Raw genomic sequence first — 20,256 nt, 5'->3', positions numbered from 1 at the left:
TTACATAAATTATATTATATCCATATGAAGACAATAATTTAATCCATAGATAAATGTAGACTATAGTAAATGCACATAATATGTCATATGTCAATTTGTGAATTGTAACCAATCAACCAATTAGAGGCCTGAAAATTCTCAATTAATTTAGCCTGTCAAACGTCTGCTCATCTTAATCTTTCATTTTACAGCATTACCAATGCTGCTTTCAAATATATTAAACCTTATAGACCCTGAATAAATGGTGCGAAGGGCTACTGGTGTCTTGCCAAAACCCATAAAAAAGCTACATTAATAATTAATAAAGGCCATAAATTTAGGTTATCGGTGTGCGAATAAGCATTGTGCTCTGTTGAATATTTGGTCGCGTTGCTGGACAGGGATGGGCATCATCAACCCGTTGGCATCATCGGGGGCAAATCACCCCTCCCTCATCCACACATCATCGCGCACACAGCCCAGACTCACACGCACACGCACACACACACACGCACATACACAAACACACACGGAATTTCGGCTCAGCCATGGCTCCCTGTTAGATGCTCAAAGCGGCTGTTGTCAGAGCGAATTATATCTACTCTCGCTCGCTGCTTTCCTCCTGACCTTGCCTGCCTCCGGTTGGGTTTTTAATATTTTATTTAGGATTCCTGCGCTGCCTCCCCATGGCTACATCGGATGGACTAGACGGCTGTCTGCAGCGAGGCAGATCTCAAAGTGACCCGAACATACTCACCGAACCGGGCATCGAGTTGGCTCACGGCACAGGTAAGATAGGCGTTATTTTGTCTACATTCATCCGCTCCATAGGCGAGTTTTTATTTTTATTTTATTTTATTTTTTAAGGTTGCCGCTTCTTTGGCGTTGCAGACCTCCTTGTTTGCCTAGCGGGATGTCAGAACACTAAGGCACAATTAGCGCATATGCTCCCAACACTGGATGTAGAATATGACTGTAACGCTGAATCGTGGAGCTGCATGTTGAAAACGAATGCCATCTCAGCGTCTGTGAATGGCTGCATTCCCCACCAGATTTGCGCCTTACGAAGACGCTTGTAGCCCTTGTGGCTGATATGGATGCGAGTAGTATTTGGGAATCCGCGTGTTGGCCGTTTAATATGATATTACCGTGTGCAACTTTTACTCTATTGCCTATCTATTGCCTTCCACGCTATCCCAGCCCCTTTATAGTGAACCCAGGCTATTTAGCATCACAAAATCTGCATGCATGTGTGGTCCATGATCCAAGCTTAACGAATGTTGGTTTCCTGTCTGATCCACTGCTATAGCGTTGTTATTAAGAGAGATCCATGGAGGGATTCATGTTTTGACGTGTTGCATTAAAAACAAAAGAAAAAAAGCACATGCTTATCTTATTGAAGGCCTATGCCTAGAGCTCTGTCCCTGTATTGACAGCACTGACATCCCCACCCCATACCAAACTGATCACTGCTGTGATCAATAGCCGACAATCCACGTGATATAGGCTATAGGTGGAAATATACCCAATTTATCATCACAGCCTTGTACTGGTACAATCGGACTGGCCAGTTATTGATCCTTCAGGTGATCTTTCCAATATGGAGTCCTTGTTTGTTTCTCTGTGGGTTAGTCATCTAATGTTACTCATCTTTCTGCTTTATGGAAGAGGATAATGAATTAAACTTTCATTAATGACAGAACACCAGGGAGCACTCATGCCGTGCTCTCCTCTGGTGAGCTCCTGGAAGTGAATTTGGTTGTTGTTGTGCTGGAAGCACTAGTAGCCTATGCATTCACCTAAAATACACTGATTTCTTTTCTTTCTTTTTTTTACGTAAGTGAGACTATTTATGGTCATACTGTGTGGGTTTGGAAAGAGTCATTGCTTACACCCACACATGGCGAGTTTTACGCACATGAATGCTTGACTGAATGATTCAGAAAAAAAAAGCAGAGTAGTTCACCTTTCAACTTATCACTAACGAGACTCGCTTTTTCACATTTCCAAAATCACACCTGCCTGCACTCATCAGCTGGCCATAGCACGTTTATAATGGAGCCTTGCTGAATTCAACCCTCCCAGGGATGATTTAATTCACACATAGGTGAATGTGATGATGTCACACTGGGTCTTTGACACACCTGAATAAACAACGCAGCAGTTTGGCGGATCAGCCAGGCCAGTGATGAGAGCTAAAGCTGTCAGGGAACGCCGAACGTCAGCCTCCATCCCTGGAATATGCACAACTGCATCACAGTTTCAGACACGAGCATGCTACATGAAAGACGGAGTAAATACAGTTGTAACAGCAAGGACAATACCGGTGTCTGGTGGCCCAAAGTACACAGCATTACCCACCCCTTCTCTGCACGATCACCACTGCACTAATGTCTGGGGCACTAAGTAATCCTTTGGCAAAGACTGCCTTTTTTTTCTCCTCCCAATACAGTAGATCTCGCAGCTGCAGAGGCTTACAATGTGTTCATACACTTACTCAATACTGGGAGGAGAGTCAATAGAGACAACAGTTACAGCTGACCATCTCAGAAAATCAGAGCAGTGTTTCCTTTTTGAATGCGGCTGCAGTAATACTACAATACAGACTCGCCCTCTCAAAGAAGGGCAAGTCGATAGGTCTCATTGCAAGTGTCCAACAATGCAAATCCTACTTTCTTTCAATAAAGCGCACAGAGTGACATTGCATTGCTCTGTTGGGAGTTTATCTAAATTGAGGTAACCTCTTTGAGCTGCAGATTTACAAGAATGATTCAAAGTTACAGGAACATAAGTCCAGCAACAGGAGCAGCAGTATAAACACGTTTAATCAGTTCATTTGGACAAGGAGCCCTTAGATTCCCCTGCTAATAAAATGTCACTTTCACTCAAAGTTCCACTTAGTCATTGCAGAATGTCGACCAAGGTAATGGTGTGGAGAGGACACCTTGACGCTTTGCGGACAGGGAGCTTGTCCAAGCAGGGTTATCCCTATGGCTTCGTTCCTCAAAATAATTCTTTTCCCCTGTAGAAAGATGCAAAGCTGGAGAAACAGTGGAGATGAACAGCACAGAAGCTGGAAGTTTGAGAAGAGTTGAATCACACAAATATCAGCACAAGCAGATTTATGGTGCACATAAATCTGCAGTTAGAGACTATTTCTATTATTGATTAAGTTTCACTTTTTTATTACTTTTTTTATTACAAACAATACAATGCACATTACAGTTTCCCTAAGACAAAGTAGTTATCTTCAGACTGTTAAATTCAGTTCACAAAGTTACAAACACAGAAAAGAAGAATATCCTCCACATGAAGAAATCGCTTCATATATCCACAGTAAATTCTAAAAATAAAAAAAATATATTCAGATGTTTTAAATCTTATAAATAATTTCTCTGTTTATTTGACATTTCATTAATTAGTTGCAGCAATTTATAAAGATGGCCAACTGCTCCTTCACTAAACACCATTCTTTGGCAAAAGACTGTAATAATTCATGGTGAAATCACTTTCACTTGCAACCCCTCCCCACTATATACCACACTGCTCAAGACCACTTCTGGTCTCCGCTCACATGACGACTTATCCAATAAGTACCTGCTGATCTGTGTTTTTTTCTCTCGTTTTGTTTTATCTTTCTCTCCTGGTACAAGAATAATCCTCTCAGATCTGTCAAAAAAAAGAACAACTGAAGAATTCAGGTAAAAGGCGAGGACCTGCCTAATGAACAAGACGATATGTCAAACCCTGCGGAAGCTGATATTGAGCCATGACAATGACTCACCCCAAACCCGAGCGCTGTGTCGTACATAATCCCTCTTATATTCAGGGCTTGGTGAGCAAATATGGGAAATTATGAGTCAGCAGGTCTTATATAATGTTCCCGCAATTAACACAACATTGTTTGAAAGTAATAATGTAAACAAAAAGGTATTAGTGCCACAGGAATTCCTTACATAACAATGGTTTAAGACCCAGTTTCTGATTTCAGCGAGTTGCGGCGGAATAAAGAAACTGTAATTACATAACGAACAGAGATATATATATGACCCTACCTGAAGAAATAGCCCTGCTTCAATTAAAAAAAAGGAACTTTGACATTTTCAGGTAAAGAAAGGGTTAAAGATGCAAGAACCTGGACTCCTTAGAAGTTTAAAAGGCATTCTTAAAAGGAGACAACCCGGTGCTGGCAGGCGGCACATTTGAAGAATGTTTTTCGTCCACCTGTAATGAGGCCGTCAAGTATCTTGATGGTGTGGAAGAGGGAGATAAAGAAATGCTGGATGTGGCACAGCATTTGGTGTGGCCTTCCACTGGCACTGGCTCTAAACAGATAATTACACTGCATAAAGTAACTATCTAGCTATCAATCCAAACTACTGGCGGTTCATCAAGTTGTTGGGACGAGTTGTTGGGCTTGCCCGTGTTTACAGGTTTTGTGATGAGCGAAACTCCACCAGTTTCTGGGGCAGTTTTATAATTATTTTCTATTCCGAGTAATTAACTGTAAATTAAACTGTTTGAAATTGCAGTTTTCATTTAAGACAGATTAAGAGGCGGGCGCTCAGCGGTATGTGATGCCATTACAGCCCCACATTCTGTCTTCCTGTGAGTCTATTTTTTTCCCCTCCGAGTGATTGTCAACATCCTCAAGAGTGCAGAGAAAAGGGTGTGAAGCTGTTGTATTCTGCCGTGGGTCATACGTGTTAAGTGGTTAAAACAAAAGAGAGAGCGACGGTGACCGTGAAGTGGATACAAGTGAGAAAACAGAAAACGATCCCTCTGTTACAGTTTAGCCCATGACACCATTCTGTCTGTGCTTAGAAAGGTCGCCAGTATGCAAAACACAACCTCCAGTTTTATTCATGTGGTTGGTTTTTTGTGGAGACTTTTAATTTAAACAGGACATAAACTTCATCATGCACATGCAGCTCAATATTGGTCTCTCATTTTTGAATTTTGTTTGTTTATTTGTTTGTTTTTTAGCTGCGGTCAAGTTGAAAACTGTAAAACCCGAGGATCTATCAAGCTACATGCGCACGTATGGCTGACATAAACAAGTTCAAGGGATCTGGATGGACAACGAGAACATATTGTATATAGATTTGCTCTTTGTTTAGAACCTGCAACTTTATCAAACTCAGCCAGCAAAGCTGTAATTCACACTGAAGTCACGACTCATTCATCACGGTGAGCCTTAAGGGACTGTGAGTCAGTCAAGGCCACCTGTTAGTAGTAGCCACTGGAGAGCTATTCATTCTTCCCTCCACGATGCACAGAGGTCCCTTCAGAGGCCAGGAGAAAAAGTACATCTAATGTCAACTTGAGAGGAGCCTTCTGGTTGCCATAGAAGGTATTTGTCATATTCAGAAAAATTTGAATCTCAACAAATATTGAGTCAGACTTTCACCCAGGAGCCAGGGATGCATGTCCTGTTAGTGGCCACATGTCGTATATATGCAGTTTGATTCAGCTGCACTTTGGGAAACATGACAGTTTTTCCCACTATTGTCACAGTAACATGCTAACATGCCAAGTTCTCGAGTTTCCTGGCAGAAGGCCCTCAAGGCTAACTTATCCTTTGTGTATAAAATGTTCAGACATTTCTGATTGTCAAACCTAATGGATCATGTCCACTGTTAATGTGATGAACTACTCTGCTAGGGGCACTTGTGTGAACTTGAGCGTAACTGGCTTTTTCATCCTCTATAAATTATGGAACAAGTTAGTCATAGGCAACTACAACATGGCAAATACAAGTGAAATGAGCTCAGGGGAAAGGGTCAAGCATCATTTGGCTGTACAAAAAAACCCGCCGCTCTAAAAGAGAAGTTAACATCCACAATTTTGTTTTAAAAACGATAAAAAAGGAAGGATTTGTCTTGAGTCAAATGAAAACTAATAAACAGTAACAAGGACTGCTTCAGAAATCAACAAGAATCACCAGATTCAAGTCACTTCACAGAGAAAAATGCACGCAGACAGAAATTCAAAGAATGAGACAAGAATGAGACATTAGATTTTCTAAGAAACATCTACAGAATGATAGCGGTTCTTGAGATCCATCTTTGTCAAATAATAATTCAACCGACATGGATCTAATGGCAGCAAATTTGTGTAAATAAAAACCACGGGAAAATTCCAACCAGACTGCACTGAGCATAAAGTAAAGATCAGATGTGGGAACATCAAAGTCGGGAGCTGTTTTTTACTTACAGTGGCAACATCCACCTGTTGAAAGAAACTTTGTACATCAGAAATCCGAAGACCTGTGGCCCTCACAAAGCTTTCACTATAAATCCCTATGGAGGGGGAAAAAAAAAGCTTTGCTGCCTTAAACACAGAGAAAATTCTCAGGCTCTCAGCACAGCCACCGTAGAAACCACGGGCTTCAAATATTCAAATGTTTTCCACCAGTTTTAAAATGAAAATAATGATTCTTACTATCATGAATTACTATCAGCAACATTTAGTATTGGGTATCATTAAGGATGGAAATTCATAAGAATTTAGCGATTGCGACTCCATTATCAGAGTCACCTATCGATTCTCTTTGGGATATCATTAGCTCGGCTTTGAGAGTCAACACCATCTCTAAGCAAAATATCAAAGACATTACATCTGTTCAAATTAATGCATGCTGTGTGGTCAGACATTTCCCCTCTTTGCTGTCATCAGTGTTGGGGTCATTACTCAAGAAAGTAACTCAACAGAAATCCCTATCCCAACAAGGACACTCACATGATCTTTCTCTTAGTGGAACACAAAGCTGACAGCAAAAAGCAAAGATAAAAACCAGCAAAAAGACGCTTTAAAACAATTGCCACAGTGATTCTACTGAAACACGAGTTTGTTACCTGTTAAAGTTCAGGGTCTGGCTGCTGGGCTGGGGTCAGCATTCACTGAGCTTTATCAGCACTCTGGGTTCTTGGCTAGCTTAGTGTTAGCTTGCTGTTTGGCTAGCTTAGTGTTAGCATGCTGTCTGTGCAGGTGCTTGCTAAGTGCTGACGTTATGTTAGCAGCATAATGCAGCTGTTTCTGTCCTGGATGCAGTTTACGCTTTACCATCACGCTCTTGTCCATGTGTAAAATAAAAATAAAAGTAATGTCCATAATGGCTACCAAGAACCGGTTCTCAATTCCCAGGTATCATATCACTCAACACTCCCTCTTAAAAAACTGAGAAGTCTATTAGTCATTTAGTCTCTTTGCGTTAAAAAACGGTGATGATGGGATCTCATGCTTATACCAAGTCATCAACTAAATTCATTGCTTTTTCTCCTTTAAACCAAATGAGGCCACAAAAAAGTCATGTTAGCCTTATGTAAAAGAAAAAAAAATTCTTTTCTTCATTTGGAACATAAATGAACACTGTGCTAACAATTCTGTCACATTTAGGATCCACAACTGCTGAGTGGTGAGCTAAAGAGATATGTTGCATGCAGATGCTTTGTTGAGCTCTGCCCTACGTAGATGCCTTTACAGTCTTCCAGTTCCCCCTGAAAATGGAGCGCATTAAATGACGACAGCAGCAGAAGTCCTACATCATGCATGCTCCCTGTGGATGCGGGAGCAGCTTAGGCATTTGACAATGTTTGAGCCATGTGTTAGTGCGGCTGTTGTTTGGGCCATGTGTTGCTACGGCTGACACCCGTGCGCCTGTGTGTTTTTTTTGGCAAGTCAATCCATGCATTCATTTGCAGAAGATGTAGCAGGTTTGCGCAGACTTGGAAAGAAAAAAAATCACAGTGTGTGCTAGAAAAGACAGTCACCCTTTGGAGAACAAAGAGTCGAAAAGCCCCGCGCACCTGTCAGAGACCCCAGGGTAAAGGCAGCATGTAATGGAGCTATTAAGCCTCTAAAGGCTGGGGTTAAATTGAGTTCAGGAAGTTGCATGCACTATGTTGTGAATGGTAAAAAATCTAAGAGAGAGAACTCTTTTTGGCATCGACTCTGTGGAGCAGTGGAAATACATTTTGCAAGAAAGCAGAAAAACGAACAAAAATGCTGAGGAGAAAAGGCGAAGGAGGCTAAACTAGTGAGGCGGAGATGAGATGGAGGAGAGAGAAAGAAAGGAGGAGGTGGCAGCTTTTATTGAAAGAAAGCCAAGATGTTATCCTAATTGCAAACTGGCCACAGCGAGATGATGGATAGGCTGTAAGAGACCAGTCGCAGGCAGTGACTGTGTGGCTCTGGCTGGGAGACCTCTACAGTGTTCCATGGATCCTATACAGACCCTAAAGTGATGCAGTTAAACCAAGAATGCTGATATGCCAGATTTTTTTTTCCTCTATCATTTTCCTCATTGATAATTACCTCAGACGTTTAAGCCAATTTAGTTAATTGAACTGTTCCTTTTAGTTAAATGTTCATTTCGACAAACATAAAAATGAACTTGCAAAGACTTCAAAAGCTTTTGACTGAATTTATTCAATCTAGTTACAGTCACTTGTCTGGAAACTCTTTGCCAGTATGTTCAGTTATCAAGCTCGAAAATCAAAAATGTAATTTAGGTTTCATCTTTCTTCAGGGCTGCGGCTAATGGTTCTCATCAGTGATCTTAATCTATTTTTAAATCATTTTTTTTAAATGAATAAAATTTAACAAAACACTAGAAATCATTCTCATTGTTGCTTCCCAGAGCCCACAATGGCAAATATAAAGTTAATTGTTTAGTGTGAGAAGCCATTGAAAACCTAAAAACATTTATATTAAAGACACAAAACAAGAGGAGAGTCGGGTTTAAGGCTTTATAAATGTTTACGTTTTCTCATCGATTGATAATTGATTGATGTGGTGAACTTGAAAGTTCCTCTGCTTTGAGAAATGATCCGTTGTAGTAGCGTGACATGAGTCACCCCTGATAGAGAGTAAAAGTGAAGATCTATTGGACTACTCATCAGTCAGATCTGTTCTTTTAAAATCTGTCTCACACTGCTGTCAGCCATGATAGGAAGTGAGTGATTAAATTGTTAGGGTGTCCCTTTTAAGTAACACTGTATGACACAAAAAAGAAAGCTGTGCTATGAAGTCTTCTCTGGCTTGTTTCATCATCACTGAATTGGCAGCATTCACATCAGAGCCCCCTCTCTCTCTTACACACACACAGACATAAAGTCATGCATTGCACCCGTCACACCTGTTCATATCCCCAGCTTCTTTCGTCCCTATCAAATTTGCCAGACTCAGTCTGAGATCAGTGAAGTGAGAAGAGGCGAGTCCTGGACCCCGTCAACAACAAAAAAAAGCTCTTGTCTGCGACCGAGAAGCACAGAAAGCAGGAAGAAACTAAGCATATGTGATGGAGTAGGGAAATACAAAGATAAACTAAAAGCAGGTAAAGCTCGTGTACCTAACACAATGGAGGTATGATGTTATGGCAAAGCGACAGACATTGAACCACCACAGAGAGGAGGGAAAGTGGTTTGAGGCTGTTTGATAGCCACTTACAGTACAGCATTATTGAACACTCTCTGCCAGGGCCACTCAGGAGATGGTAAATTAAATGCATAGCCAGATCAGATAACTGTACTAGAAGGAATACAGTCATAAAAAGAAAATGAATTAAAGCATTTCATTGTGCTGTCAGACTGACAGTGAGTGAGTATAAAAAAAGCGAGTGGAGGTTAGAGAGTCTGACTGTATGTTTATCCACTTTGGTACTTTGGTTTACAGGTTACTCACTTTTCCCTTTGTCACTTTTTAATACCACGATATTGAACTTTACCTCGTTTTTGTGATGGGCTTTAATACAAACACATAAACATAACAGATGAAACACAAAATGAAAGTTTCATAAGTCAATGATTAGTCTTTAAAAGTTGCTTTAAATTGGGCTAAAGCTAAAGAAGATCCCATTTATAGTCAGTTTTGAGTCCTGTGAACACAAGGTTTCACAGATTTTATTTATACTGAGATTATACTGTCAGGGATGGAGGTAAATTCAAGTTTAGGAGATCTTGAAAAGGTTTGAAGTTCAGACACTGCACCCTGTGACTTTGAGCAAAGCCGTATATATATCAAAATGCAACATATTTACTATTTTCTATTCTGTACTCTGACAACTTTTTGGAGTGTGTAAATTAACTAATTCAGACACCGCTCAGGTCTGCACTCTCGCATTGGGAAGCTATCTAAATGTAGACGTAACTACGATGACATGTAATCTAGCTGATAGTGACAGACGTCACGCCTTAAACGTCTACCTTCTAGAAATTTCCAAAGCCCATGGTTACACATTTCCTAGCCAGTCGTCATCATGAATGAAAATAGCAGCAGCGCAAAGCATCATGAGCAGTTTATAGTTTAGCGCTTATGAGTTATCATAATTGTTGCCGTTATTGACTGATGATTCTCGCGAAACTGTCATTTCCATCTATGACGCAGAAAGGTTTAATCGGTTAGTCAACTGGCAGGCGTTTATTCTGACAAACAACTGATTAAATAAGAAAAAAATGGAAATGATTTGTTGAGTGACAGTTGAAAACAAGGCTTTCTACTTTTGTTACAGTGTTAGTGATTTTGACGGGATAGCGGTGACTAATTTTCAGATTAAGGATTCAAACTGTCAAACAGTATGATGCAAAAAGACAAATGGCGAGAGATCTCAAACTTGACTCTGATGTATTACACCAGGGTGAGTTTCAGCACCACGGACAGAGCCAGTCTTTGCATTGCGGCAGGCTGCTGAACTGAGCAGAGCCGTGTTCTGTGTGCTGATAAGTCTGTCCTGGATCTCAAATGCTTTGACTCAACTGAGCTCTTGATCTGCTGGGAAAGAAGCCCAGCATTTTTTTTTTTACCAGTTTTTCTTTCTTTCCTCTTTTTAAAATTTTATATATATACTTTTTGCAGCGACACATTAATGAGGAAAGCACTTTGTGAAGTTCGAGGCACAAATTCCACTTAATGTAATCATCGGATACATCTACAGTTTGCAAGCCAAAAGCTCAAATCCAATCCCATTAAAACTACTATTAGAACTGTGGACAGCGCAGTACGGTGACTTGGCTGTTATTGATAACTGAGTGGCTTCTAGCAATTTCTTAATAAACACAGATTCGTCATTGAGCCCCCACCTTTTTAGCTACCAGATACAGTAATGCCTTTTTTACACCACCACAGCGTCCCTGTGGCACAGAGCAACTGCTGTGAAGCTTGTGTGATCACACTAATGAATGTGTTTCAGTAACTGGACAAAATCTTTTGTTGACAGTTTTCCTATGCTGCCAGTCCCATACAACTCTCCGACCAGACTGTACTGCAGATTTGATTACTTTCTGCTACAACCACGCTGCTTTTTTCTTCTTGTATTATATTACAGCAAATTTAGAAACTATCTTTCTATATGGTGAGCCTGCAAAACAAAACAACGCATGAAATCTTCTCAAAAACCAAGAAAGGAGGAGAGGTTTAATCTGCTAAGGTTATAGGGTTGCTGTTTAATTATTATTTTAATGTGCATATTTCATACCCTCATCTCTCTCTTCACAACCAAAAGGCAATGCATTTATTTAAACTCGTGCCCTTGAATAGTTTTCCATAACATGCATGAGATGATTATTGACATGGCTATTTCTTGGAATAATGAAAAATGTGAACATGCATTTAATGTCTGGCCTGTTTAAGTAGTCCATATGTCCATGGCAAATGAGGCTACAGGACAGTTAGCACATTCACTCGTGTCTGCACAATCTGTCGGCACAAAAAAATGCTGTTTTTCTACTGTTGATCCTTTGCCTGCGAAACCCTTTATGAAGTCCAGGACACGGGATGTAAACCTGCTTTCCCATCAATAACATGGTAGGAAGTGTTCTATGTTTAATTTGGTTTTGTGCTTCCCTTGAGAAGTTGCTGCTTTGGGGACAATATTGTATACTGTGGTTCCCTGTTCTGCTTTCCATTTAAGCCCAAATCATCCCACACACACACACGAGGGGATCCGAATGCGACGTGTATCCTTGCTGTGGGATGTGTTTGGGAATTACAGTGCTAACAGTGGTGAATTGTGCTGTTCCTCTGTGCACCTCCCATTGTCTTTCATGCTTGTGCTCTCCTCCCAGCAGAGCAATGGGAGCCCAGCGGAGACGGGCTAACAGCCTTGTAGCAACTGCAGATACAAAAACTTTGGGCTCTCCTTCTCCATCTCAATGACACACTCGACATGCTTTGTATTACATTTTCACGAACAGAGCCCAAATCTGTGGAAATAATGGCAATAAAGTTCACCCGCCTGTGTCTGCTGCTCGAGTCGCTAACTAACTTCACCTCCTCTGACACACCTGTGCATAAACTTTTGTGGAGAAAAGTGTTAAATAGTTGAGTAAGCGATACTTGAGTTATTGTTCAAGTTTGCGTAAAGCACTTGAGAGACTTACTCTGTATTGAAACTGTGACCTTTTTAAACACAAGTCTTTCTAAACACAAGGCTGCCTGAGAATTTGAGGCATTTAGCAGGAAGGGGAAGTTTAATTTTATAATTAAATCATCACCCTGTGAAGAGGAAAATCTTTTCCAAGCAGCACTTATGAAGATATAAAAGGAGCTAAAGGAGTCAATATGAATCTCCCAGTTTGTTAGATTAATGTGGTAGACTGAAGGAGCAGCCCAAGGTGCAAAGGGTGAACCAAGACTTCCATTACGTGATTGGAGGGAAGCTTTCTGAACAGAGTGACGTTTCTTGGGATCGGTATAGGGAACGTGGCCCAAAACTTAAATATGAATGTGAAGCCTACCTGGATGGGTTCTCTTCCTTTACTTGGTAGTTCTCTGGAGTGAAGGTTGGCATGACATTTTCTGAGGCTCCCCCTGTTGTGTGGGCAACAGGAAACACACTTTTAGCAGGGACATTTTCAGCCCACTGGGTGGATGCGATAGATACATGGAGGTTTTCACAGTTGGGCAAAGATAGCCTGTTTTTTGGGGGGAGGGGGGTTTGAATGCAGAGGACTGTCTGTGTGGAAACATGTTCAGCGTGTGCGCATGCACGTGCCTGCAGGAATTATCATGATTATTTTGGGTATTTCTATTGCAGATACCCATTTCCAGAATTTATGGTTAGTTTCTGTCCACATGTAAGCATCTGAACTCTGCAAAAGCTCTTCCACAAACACTGAATCGTGCTCGTAGCTGGGTTGCAGTTTCTCCATTCTCTCCTACCTTCAATCTCCAGTGACAGTTTACAAACAATTACATTCAAGCTTGATGTTTATCAGTGTATGTTGTGTCGTTTGCTTGTGTTCTCAGAACATGGGACACAGTTTCAAAGGCGTGTTATAGTGATACAATGTTGTGCTAAAGTTTTCAGCCCTGCGTGCACTGATTCTATTGGAAATGCTCAGCTACACAGCAGAGTCTCAGATACTGTTAAAATGAACTAAGCATCACTGATACACATCGCTTTTGAGGCTGCAAGCTGAACCCACATAACCCTGATGATGTCACTAGGAGTCTTTGTTATCACACTTGACAAAGGTTCCTGTGGGACAATGAAAAGACGATATATGACAGAGTTTATGCTTAGTAGTCCTAACACTGAAGGAATGCACCTTTATTCAAAGGGTTTTTTTTATAATATAATGTCACATAGATATTAACATACACTCATTGTTAATCAGACGTGACAGGGAACCTTACAGCAATCAGCACCAAAATGCCAGTACGTTTGTGCTCGGTCTAACATCTGTGCGCCTGATAGCGCTCGTGTAAATCTAAACAGATGGAAGTAGAAACAGTGAAAACAGAGGAGCAGCCTTTCATCAGAAAGTGAAAATAAACTAAACTCTTAGTTCCTTGTTGATGATGCAGCAACGGCTTACAAGCAAAGCCACCCACCAGTCCCCATTCTCAGCTCTAACATATGGTAATAAAGAAGGGCCTCCGGCATTTTCTATTGGCTCCTGGACTCACTGACATCATTTCGCTCGCTTGATGCCCACACGCTGGTGTTTCACACTTTGGCTATAATTGCTTTGATGATCTAGAGACTTGACCTTTGCAGCCTTACACCACGATACCCCGTTTCCCCTGACACAAGTTATATTCCCAAACAAGTTACAGTACACCACATACGCGTCAGACTGACGCTTTTATCTAATTAAACGTTTAGGCCAGAACTTATTTATCAGGGTTAAAATGGATCAATAAGTAGAGCATAAACATGCTAATAATTTATTAGTTGGTAAAAATGAGAATGCTGCTTCTTAGATATGGCTTCCATTACGGAAATGATGACTCTGTCATCTCTAATGAAGTGTATTGTATGAAAAAGGAAAAAGGGCAAACATGGAAAGAAGATAACAAAGACATGACCTCTGTGTCCTTAGTGGTGGTCGGGGTGCAAAATGTGTTCACTGTTGAAGCTATCGGCAAAACAAGAATGCTGTTTTGATCATTTCTAACTGTATTATTTAGTACTGCTGAAGGTCAATCAGGAGGATACTGATGTTGTAAATCTGCACATTGTGCCATTTCCTTTGAGTCAGGGGTCAATGTAGACGCAAAATATGTTTCTTAGAAGAAAGAGAGCTAAGAAATAAGGCTTTAATCTGTCTGTGGCATGCCTGGGGAAGCATGAATAGAGTCATCTTCTGGACATGTTCATAATTCTTTCCTTTTTTCCTCTTTAAGTATAGCTGACCGCTGCCATTCTTGATCTCAGCCTTTCGCTCTCATTCACACTCTGGTCATTGTATGGTGCTTCAGCCGTTCTGCTCCTCACTCTCTCCCTGTGAGATGATAGCTGTGTGCCCTGACTGTGGCTGGGCCCCTGAGGCAGAGGGGCTACAAACAGATGGCAGCACAGTTGTAAAGCCAGGGGGGTAAAGCGATGAGGTTAGCTGGCGTGGTAAGGAGGTGCTCCATTCAAGGGCACACTGTCCGTTCACAATGAGACTCTGTATGGTCTGCAGGGATGATAGACACCAAGGGGGAGGTTTGATGTATGTGATAAGGCCAGTGAAGCTCACATATATTATAGTTGTGTGGTGACAACCAATGCTAAAGATTTGGTTCTGAGATGTTCGCAGTATTTTGAGCAGTGTACTAATGAGAGTCATAATGTTTCAATCATAAACATGCCAACATACTAAAATGCAGATTATCAAGTTTTCCTAATTAGAATAGCATTTGGTGGCGCAGGTATTGGGCCTTTAAGGTATTGGGGCGATCGTGGCTCAAGAGTTGGCAGTTCGTCTTGTAATCGGAAGGTTGCCAGTTCGAGCCCTGGCTCCGACAGTCTCGGTTAATGTGTTCTTGGGCAAGACGCTTCACCCGTTGCCTACTGGTGGTGGTCAGAGGGCCCAGTGGCGCCAGTGTCCAGCAGCCTCGCCTCTGTCAGTGTACCCCAGGGCAGCTGTGGCTACAATGCAGCTTGCCATCACGTGTGTGTGAATGGGTGGATGACTGAATGTAGTGTAAAGCGCTATACAAATACAGACCATTTACCATTTTAATCATTGTATTGTACACTCAAAGGACACTTTTTTAAGTACACCTGTTTAGCTTCTCATTAGTGCAAGTATTTAAACAGCCAATCACATGGCAGGAGCATTTATGCATGTAGACATGGTCAAGACAACCTATTTAAGCTATAACTGAGAATCAGAAATGGGAAAGAAAGAGATTTAAGCGACTTTGAATGTTGTTGGTTCTAGTCAGGTTAGTCTGAGTGTTTCCGAAGCTGATGATCTACTGGGATTTTTATGCACAACCATGTCTGGGATTTCCAGAAGAAAAAAATTCTAGTGAGCAGCAGTTCTCGGGGTGAAAATTTCTTGTTGATGTTGGAGGTCAGAGAAGAATGGCTAGACTGCTTTGAGGTTATAGGAAGGCAAATATAACAAAAATAACCACGTATTACAACCAAGATATGCAGAACAGCATCCCTGAATGCACAACACATAGAACCTGTGACACATGTGCTGCATGTGCTGTGTTGCATGGTGTGATGAGCCTCGAGTTCTGCTGTGACATTCAGATGGTAGTGTCAGCATTTACTGTCAGCAACATGAATGCAAGGATCTATCTTTCTTGTATGAACGGTTCAGGCTAGTGGTGGTTGTGTAATGGGTTCGGTGATATTTTCTTGGCATACTTTGGGTCCCTTAGTCCGAAATGGGCATCAGTTAAATGCAACAGCTGACCTGGGTATTGTTGCTGACCACGTCTATCCAATTATGAGCACAGTGTATCTGTCTTCTGATGGATACATGGTAAAAAATTCTGATTCTGATGTAGTCTGGACCAACATTGTGGCCCAAATATCAGACACACACATTTTGCTGTTTGAGTTGTAACTTAAAATTGTAACATGATGGACAAACCTTATTTTCTCCCTCACTTTAAGGGCTTTTCAGCATTGGCATTCCAGGTTTAAACACCTGCCTGTAAAATAAGCAGTCTTAGCTGTAACGCAGTGAAATAACGCAAACTATTATCGGCACAGTTTGATTCTTAGTTACTGTTGCCTTAATTGTGCAGTGCACTTCTATTTTGATTTGTGTCAGTGTCACTGAGTGAGCAGATCGGGTGTATTTAGCAAAGCAAGGCTTTGCCTCATGTAACCTCACTGCCGAAACTATGTCATTGATGTTATCTTACTACCCAGAATGAATCAGTTTCATTCAATAGCTCACAAAAAGCTTCAGAGTTGTATTTATTGCTCACTGTTGCTCTTTTGCTTCATGGTTATCAGTGTGAGAGCATAAGATTAAATGCTTGGGATTTATTTATAGTTGCACTTTAATTTTTGACTTTCTATTTTAAAATAATTGGTGTTTTATTTGTTAGCGCTCTTGTCTTCTCAACTAGGGGCTCTATCTATCTATCTATCTATCTATCTATCTATCTATCTATCTATCTATCTATCTATCTATCTATCTATCTATCTATCTATCTATCTATCTATCTTTCTGTATATATATATATATATATATGTATATATATATATATATATATATATGTATATATATACGTGTGTGTGTGTGTGTGTGTGTGTGTGTGGGTGGATGGGTGGGTGGTGGGTGATATCTTTTGCTCCAGAATGTGCTGACAAGCTGGTTAAGTGGGGTGTAGTCCCCAGTGGCACACTAAAGCGCTCTTTTTTAGTTTCCTTGCCAAGTCACATTATCATATTGCCTTCCTTTTTCCTCTCCTAAATCATTTCTGAGTTCAGACTTCACTGATGCTGCTTAGAGTCTACCATTTGTAGGTTATATTTACCTGTACTCCTAAGGTCAGGAGGTTTATGAGATGCCGGCACCTGATTGGAATTACACTGTGTGCAGCCTCGCGTTGAAGCTGAAGGCAGGCGCACAGCAAACGACTGACTGGTCCCCTGCATGAGCATGACACATGGATTTAATAAATCCTATTTACATTAGCATAGTAATTAAAATCGCGCATCATCCCCACACAGTGCATGTCGTCCATTCATGCTTATCTGACACACATTTCGATGCATCCCCATTCAGCGGATAAAGGAAATCTCAACGTGCACGCATGTGTTTTCACCTAATTCTCGCGCTTTCGCCAGACTCCTGTCATTTTCCCTGAATAACCACCCCCTCTATGAAAAATGAACAGTTACTTGATATGCATTATAAATAGCTGCTCCGTGATTGGACGAGGCCGGGTTCTACTGCAAGCTCTTCCGTATAGCAACAGACCCCCCTCTCCCCCCTCCCATCTCTTCTTTTCGCCTCTTCTTCTCCCTGGAATCCCCACCCCCCCACCACCCCTCTCTCCTCCTCCCCTCCATCTCCTTCCCTCTTTCAAAATGCAGACACATCTCGTCCTCCATGTGGCTTCACCATCTACCCACAATGCACTGGGTGCCGCCACTGGCTTTAGATGTGGCGGTGTCTGTATAGGGGGCTCCTCTCCCCTCTTCTCTCTCCTCCTCTCCTCTGCTTTGGCCTGACTCGCTCCTCCCCCGTCCACTCGGCACCCACTGCTGCGGCAGCATCTGGATGTGGTCGCCATAGCAACAGCAGTGGGCCTGACCCCACCTCCTCTCCCCTTCTCTTCTCTCTCCTCAAACACACACACACTCTCCCCCTAACGCAGACATACCCCTCCTACTCCCCCTCTCCTTCTCTTAAGCTTTTTTTTCTCTCTCTCTGAGCGACTGGGTGCGTTTCCTTCCAGCTTGACCTGGATTTTGCGTGCGGCGCCACATTTGCAACGCTGCATGTGTGACAGTGGTGATGATGATATGCCGAGATGGATGGTCAACTGACCTGTTTCCAGGAACTTTTAGGGACAAGATGCCAAACTAGAAATTTGCTTCTTTCATATGTCCCTCACCATTGCCTTTTTACGATCCCTGTTCCTTCAGTTTTCAGTTTTTAAATTTGTTCTTTTACTGTTTTTCTAACCTCCTTCTCTTCTTCTTCTTTTTTTTATTGGTCCTTTCTTGCTTCTTATTCTCCTTATTTTGCCTCTCCTCTTCTGTTTTCCTTCCCCCAACCACTGCCTGCTTTTCACTTTCTTCTCCCTACCCATGTGCTTCAAGAAAGAAGCAAGGGCTGCAAAAAAAGAAGAAGCTTGAAACAGAGTCAGCTGTATCCACCCTCCTCCATCACTGTACTCCACATCACACCCTGAGCCACTCTCCAAATCCCCCCTCTTCCCCCCCAAACCTCCTTTATCACAAATCCTTGCCTCCTCCTCAGCTGATTGTTTGAACAACGCTCCCGGCATTGCGAAGGCAGATATCGCTTCATTTTTGTCACAATGACGCATGTAGCTCTTAAACACGTAGCACATATAGCATATTTCTGCTTTCTTGGCTCTCTTTGTAAGAAAATGCAGGCAAGCCAGCAGCAATGCGCGCACATGAATCTGTAGACCCACACTTTGCCAGACATGAGTCATAGCCGCCGCCGTTCATTCAAAATACAAACTTCCTTTACGAAGAATGCGAAAAGCGCCACAGTCAACAGGGGCAACTCATTTACCACAATAAATAAATCGTTACAGTCATGGACCGTGTCGATTGCTACCATATGTTTTAATTTGTTTCTAAAACTGTTTTTTATCTTTTAAAAATGAGATGTTTGTTTGTTTGTTTCATTCAGTATCATTTTTTTCTGGCAGAACTCAACACAGACACACGAGCACGTGGTTCACCAGCCTCAGACACAATGTAAAAAGACAAGAGTCTACATAGTATTAAAGTATCATGTCTTTATAGGACGATCAAGACAAAATACAGATGTACAAAATACAAATGAAGCATTTTTTTTAAATGCAACTGAAATATATAAAATCAAAGGTTTATTTATCCAGATAAACGATCTTTAAGGAAAATGTGCTTGGTATAAATTGAATGTACACCATCCATCCATTCTTATTCATCTTCTCCTTATCAGGGTTGCGAGGGGTGCTGGAGCAAATCCCAGCTACCATAGGGTGAGAGGCGGGGTACACCCTGGACCAATCGCCAATCTGACGCAGGGCTGACACAGAGAGAAAGAAACCATTCACACTCACAGTCACACCTATTGGTCAATTTAGAAACACCAATTGACCGAATCCTACTAACTGCAAGAGGAAGCTGGAGTGCTTAGAGAGAACTCCACCCAGAAAGGCCATAGCCAGATGAGGCAACAGTGCTAATCACTGCACCACCGTGCTGCCAGAATGTACACCAATCAAGTTCATTTCATTTGACCAGATCTTATAAAATGTAAAATTTTAGACTGTACTTGTATAACAAAAGTACATTGAAAATTTACATGTAATTAAATTAGGAAAAGTCTGTATTTTGGGTAGTAACAAAAAACATAATATACTGCATCTCAGCTGTATTTTGGACATTATGGAACATTTTGCAGGTATATACATACAGTGTGAGATACAACAAGTGACATATCAACATGAAGCACAGGAGTGGTGTAATAGAAATAAGAATGCTGACACAATAAAATGATGAGCCCTGCCTTAAAAGGCATCTGATACTATTGTTGTTTTTGGGAAAAGAGCAAAACTGGCACACCTGTTGGTCTTTGGGGAAATGCTTCTTTTGTAGTTTTGTGAGGCTGTCTGTGTCTCTGTGCTTTCATATTTTGCCATATCTTGGACTGTGAGAGAGATTTATTTTGATGCATGACGTACGGCTGGGAGGGAGGGGATTCACAGGGAAATAGCAGCCATCAGGGAGCGTGCCTTGATCAAATTAGTCTTTCTAATTCAATCTGTTCACAGCACTTGGACTCTATCATGGTTTATTCACTAAGGTGAGCATACTAATTGGGCCCTTGCTCCTCTCTTTCC

The 20,256-nt window shown here is 41.5% G+C and overlaps 1 protein-coding gene across 1 annotated transcript in view; it reads left to right on the top strand.

Annotated features, from left to right (window-relative positions):
* The first annotated feature begins 514 nt into the window (after positions 1-514).
* phactr3a (phosphatase and actin regulator 3a) overlaps positions 515-20,256 on the top strand; it is a 33,362-nt gene continuing 13,620 nt past the window's right edge. Inside the window, exon 1 of the mRNA XM_039604333.1 lies at positions 515-768. Coding sequence (XP_039460267.1) covers positions 666-768 — 103 coding nt within the window. The 5' untranslated portion in view covers positions 515-665. The remainder of the gene's footprint in view (positions 769-20,256) is intronic.

The sequence above is a fragment of the Oreochromis aureus genome, linkage group 20 (assembly GCF_013358895.1).
Source record: "Oreochromis aureus strain Israel breed Guangdong linkage group 20, ZZ_aureus, whole genome shotgun sequence".
Classification (NCBI taxonomy): domain Eukaryota; kingdom Metazoa; phylum Chordata; class Actinopteri; order Cichliformes; family Cichlidae; genus Oreochromis; species Oreochromis aureus.
This window is presented reverse-complemented; position numbering and strand designations above follow the sequence as displayed.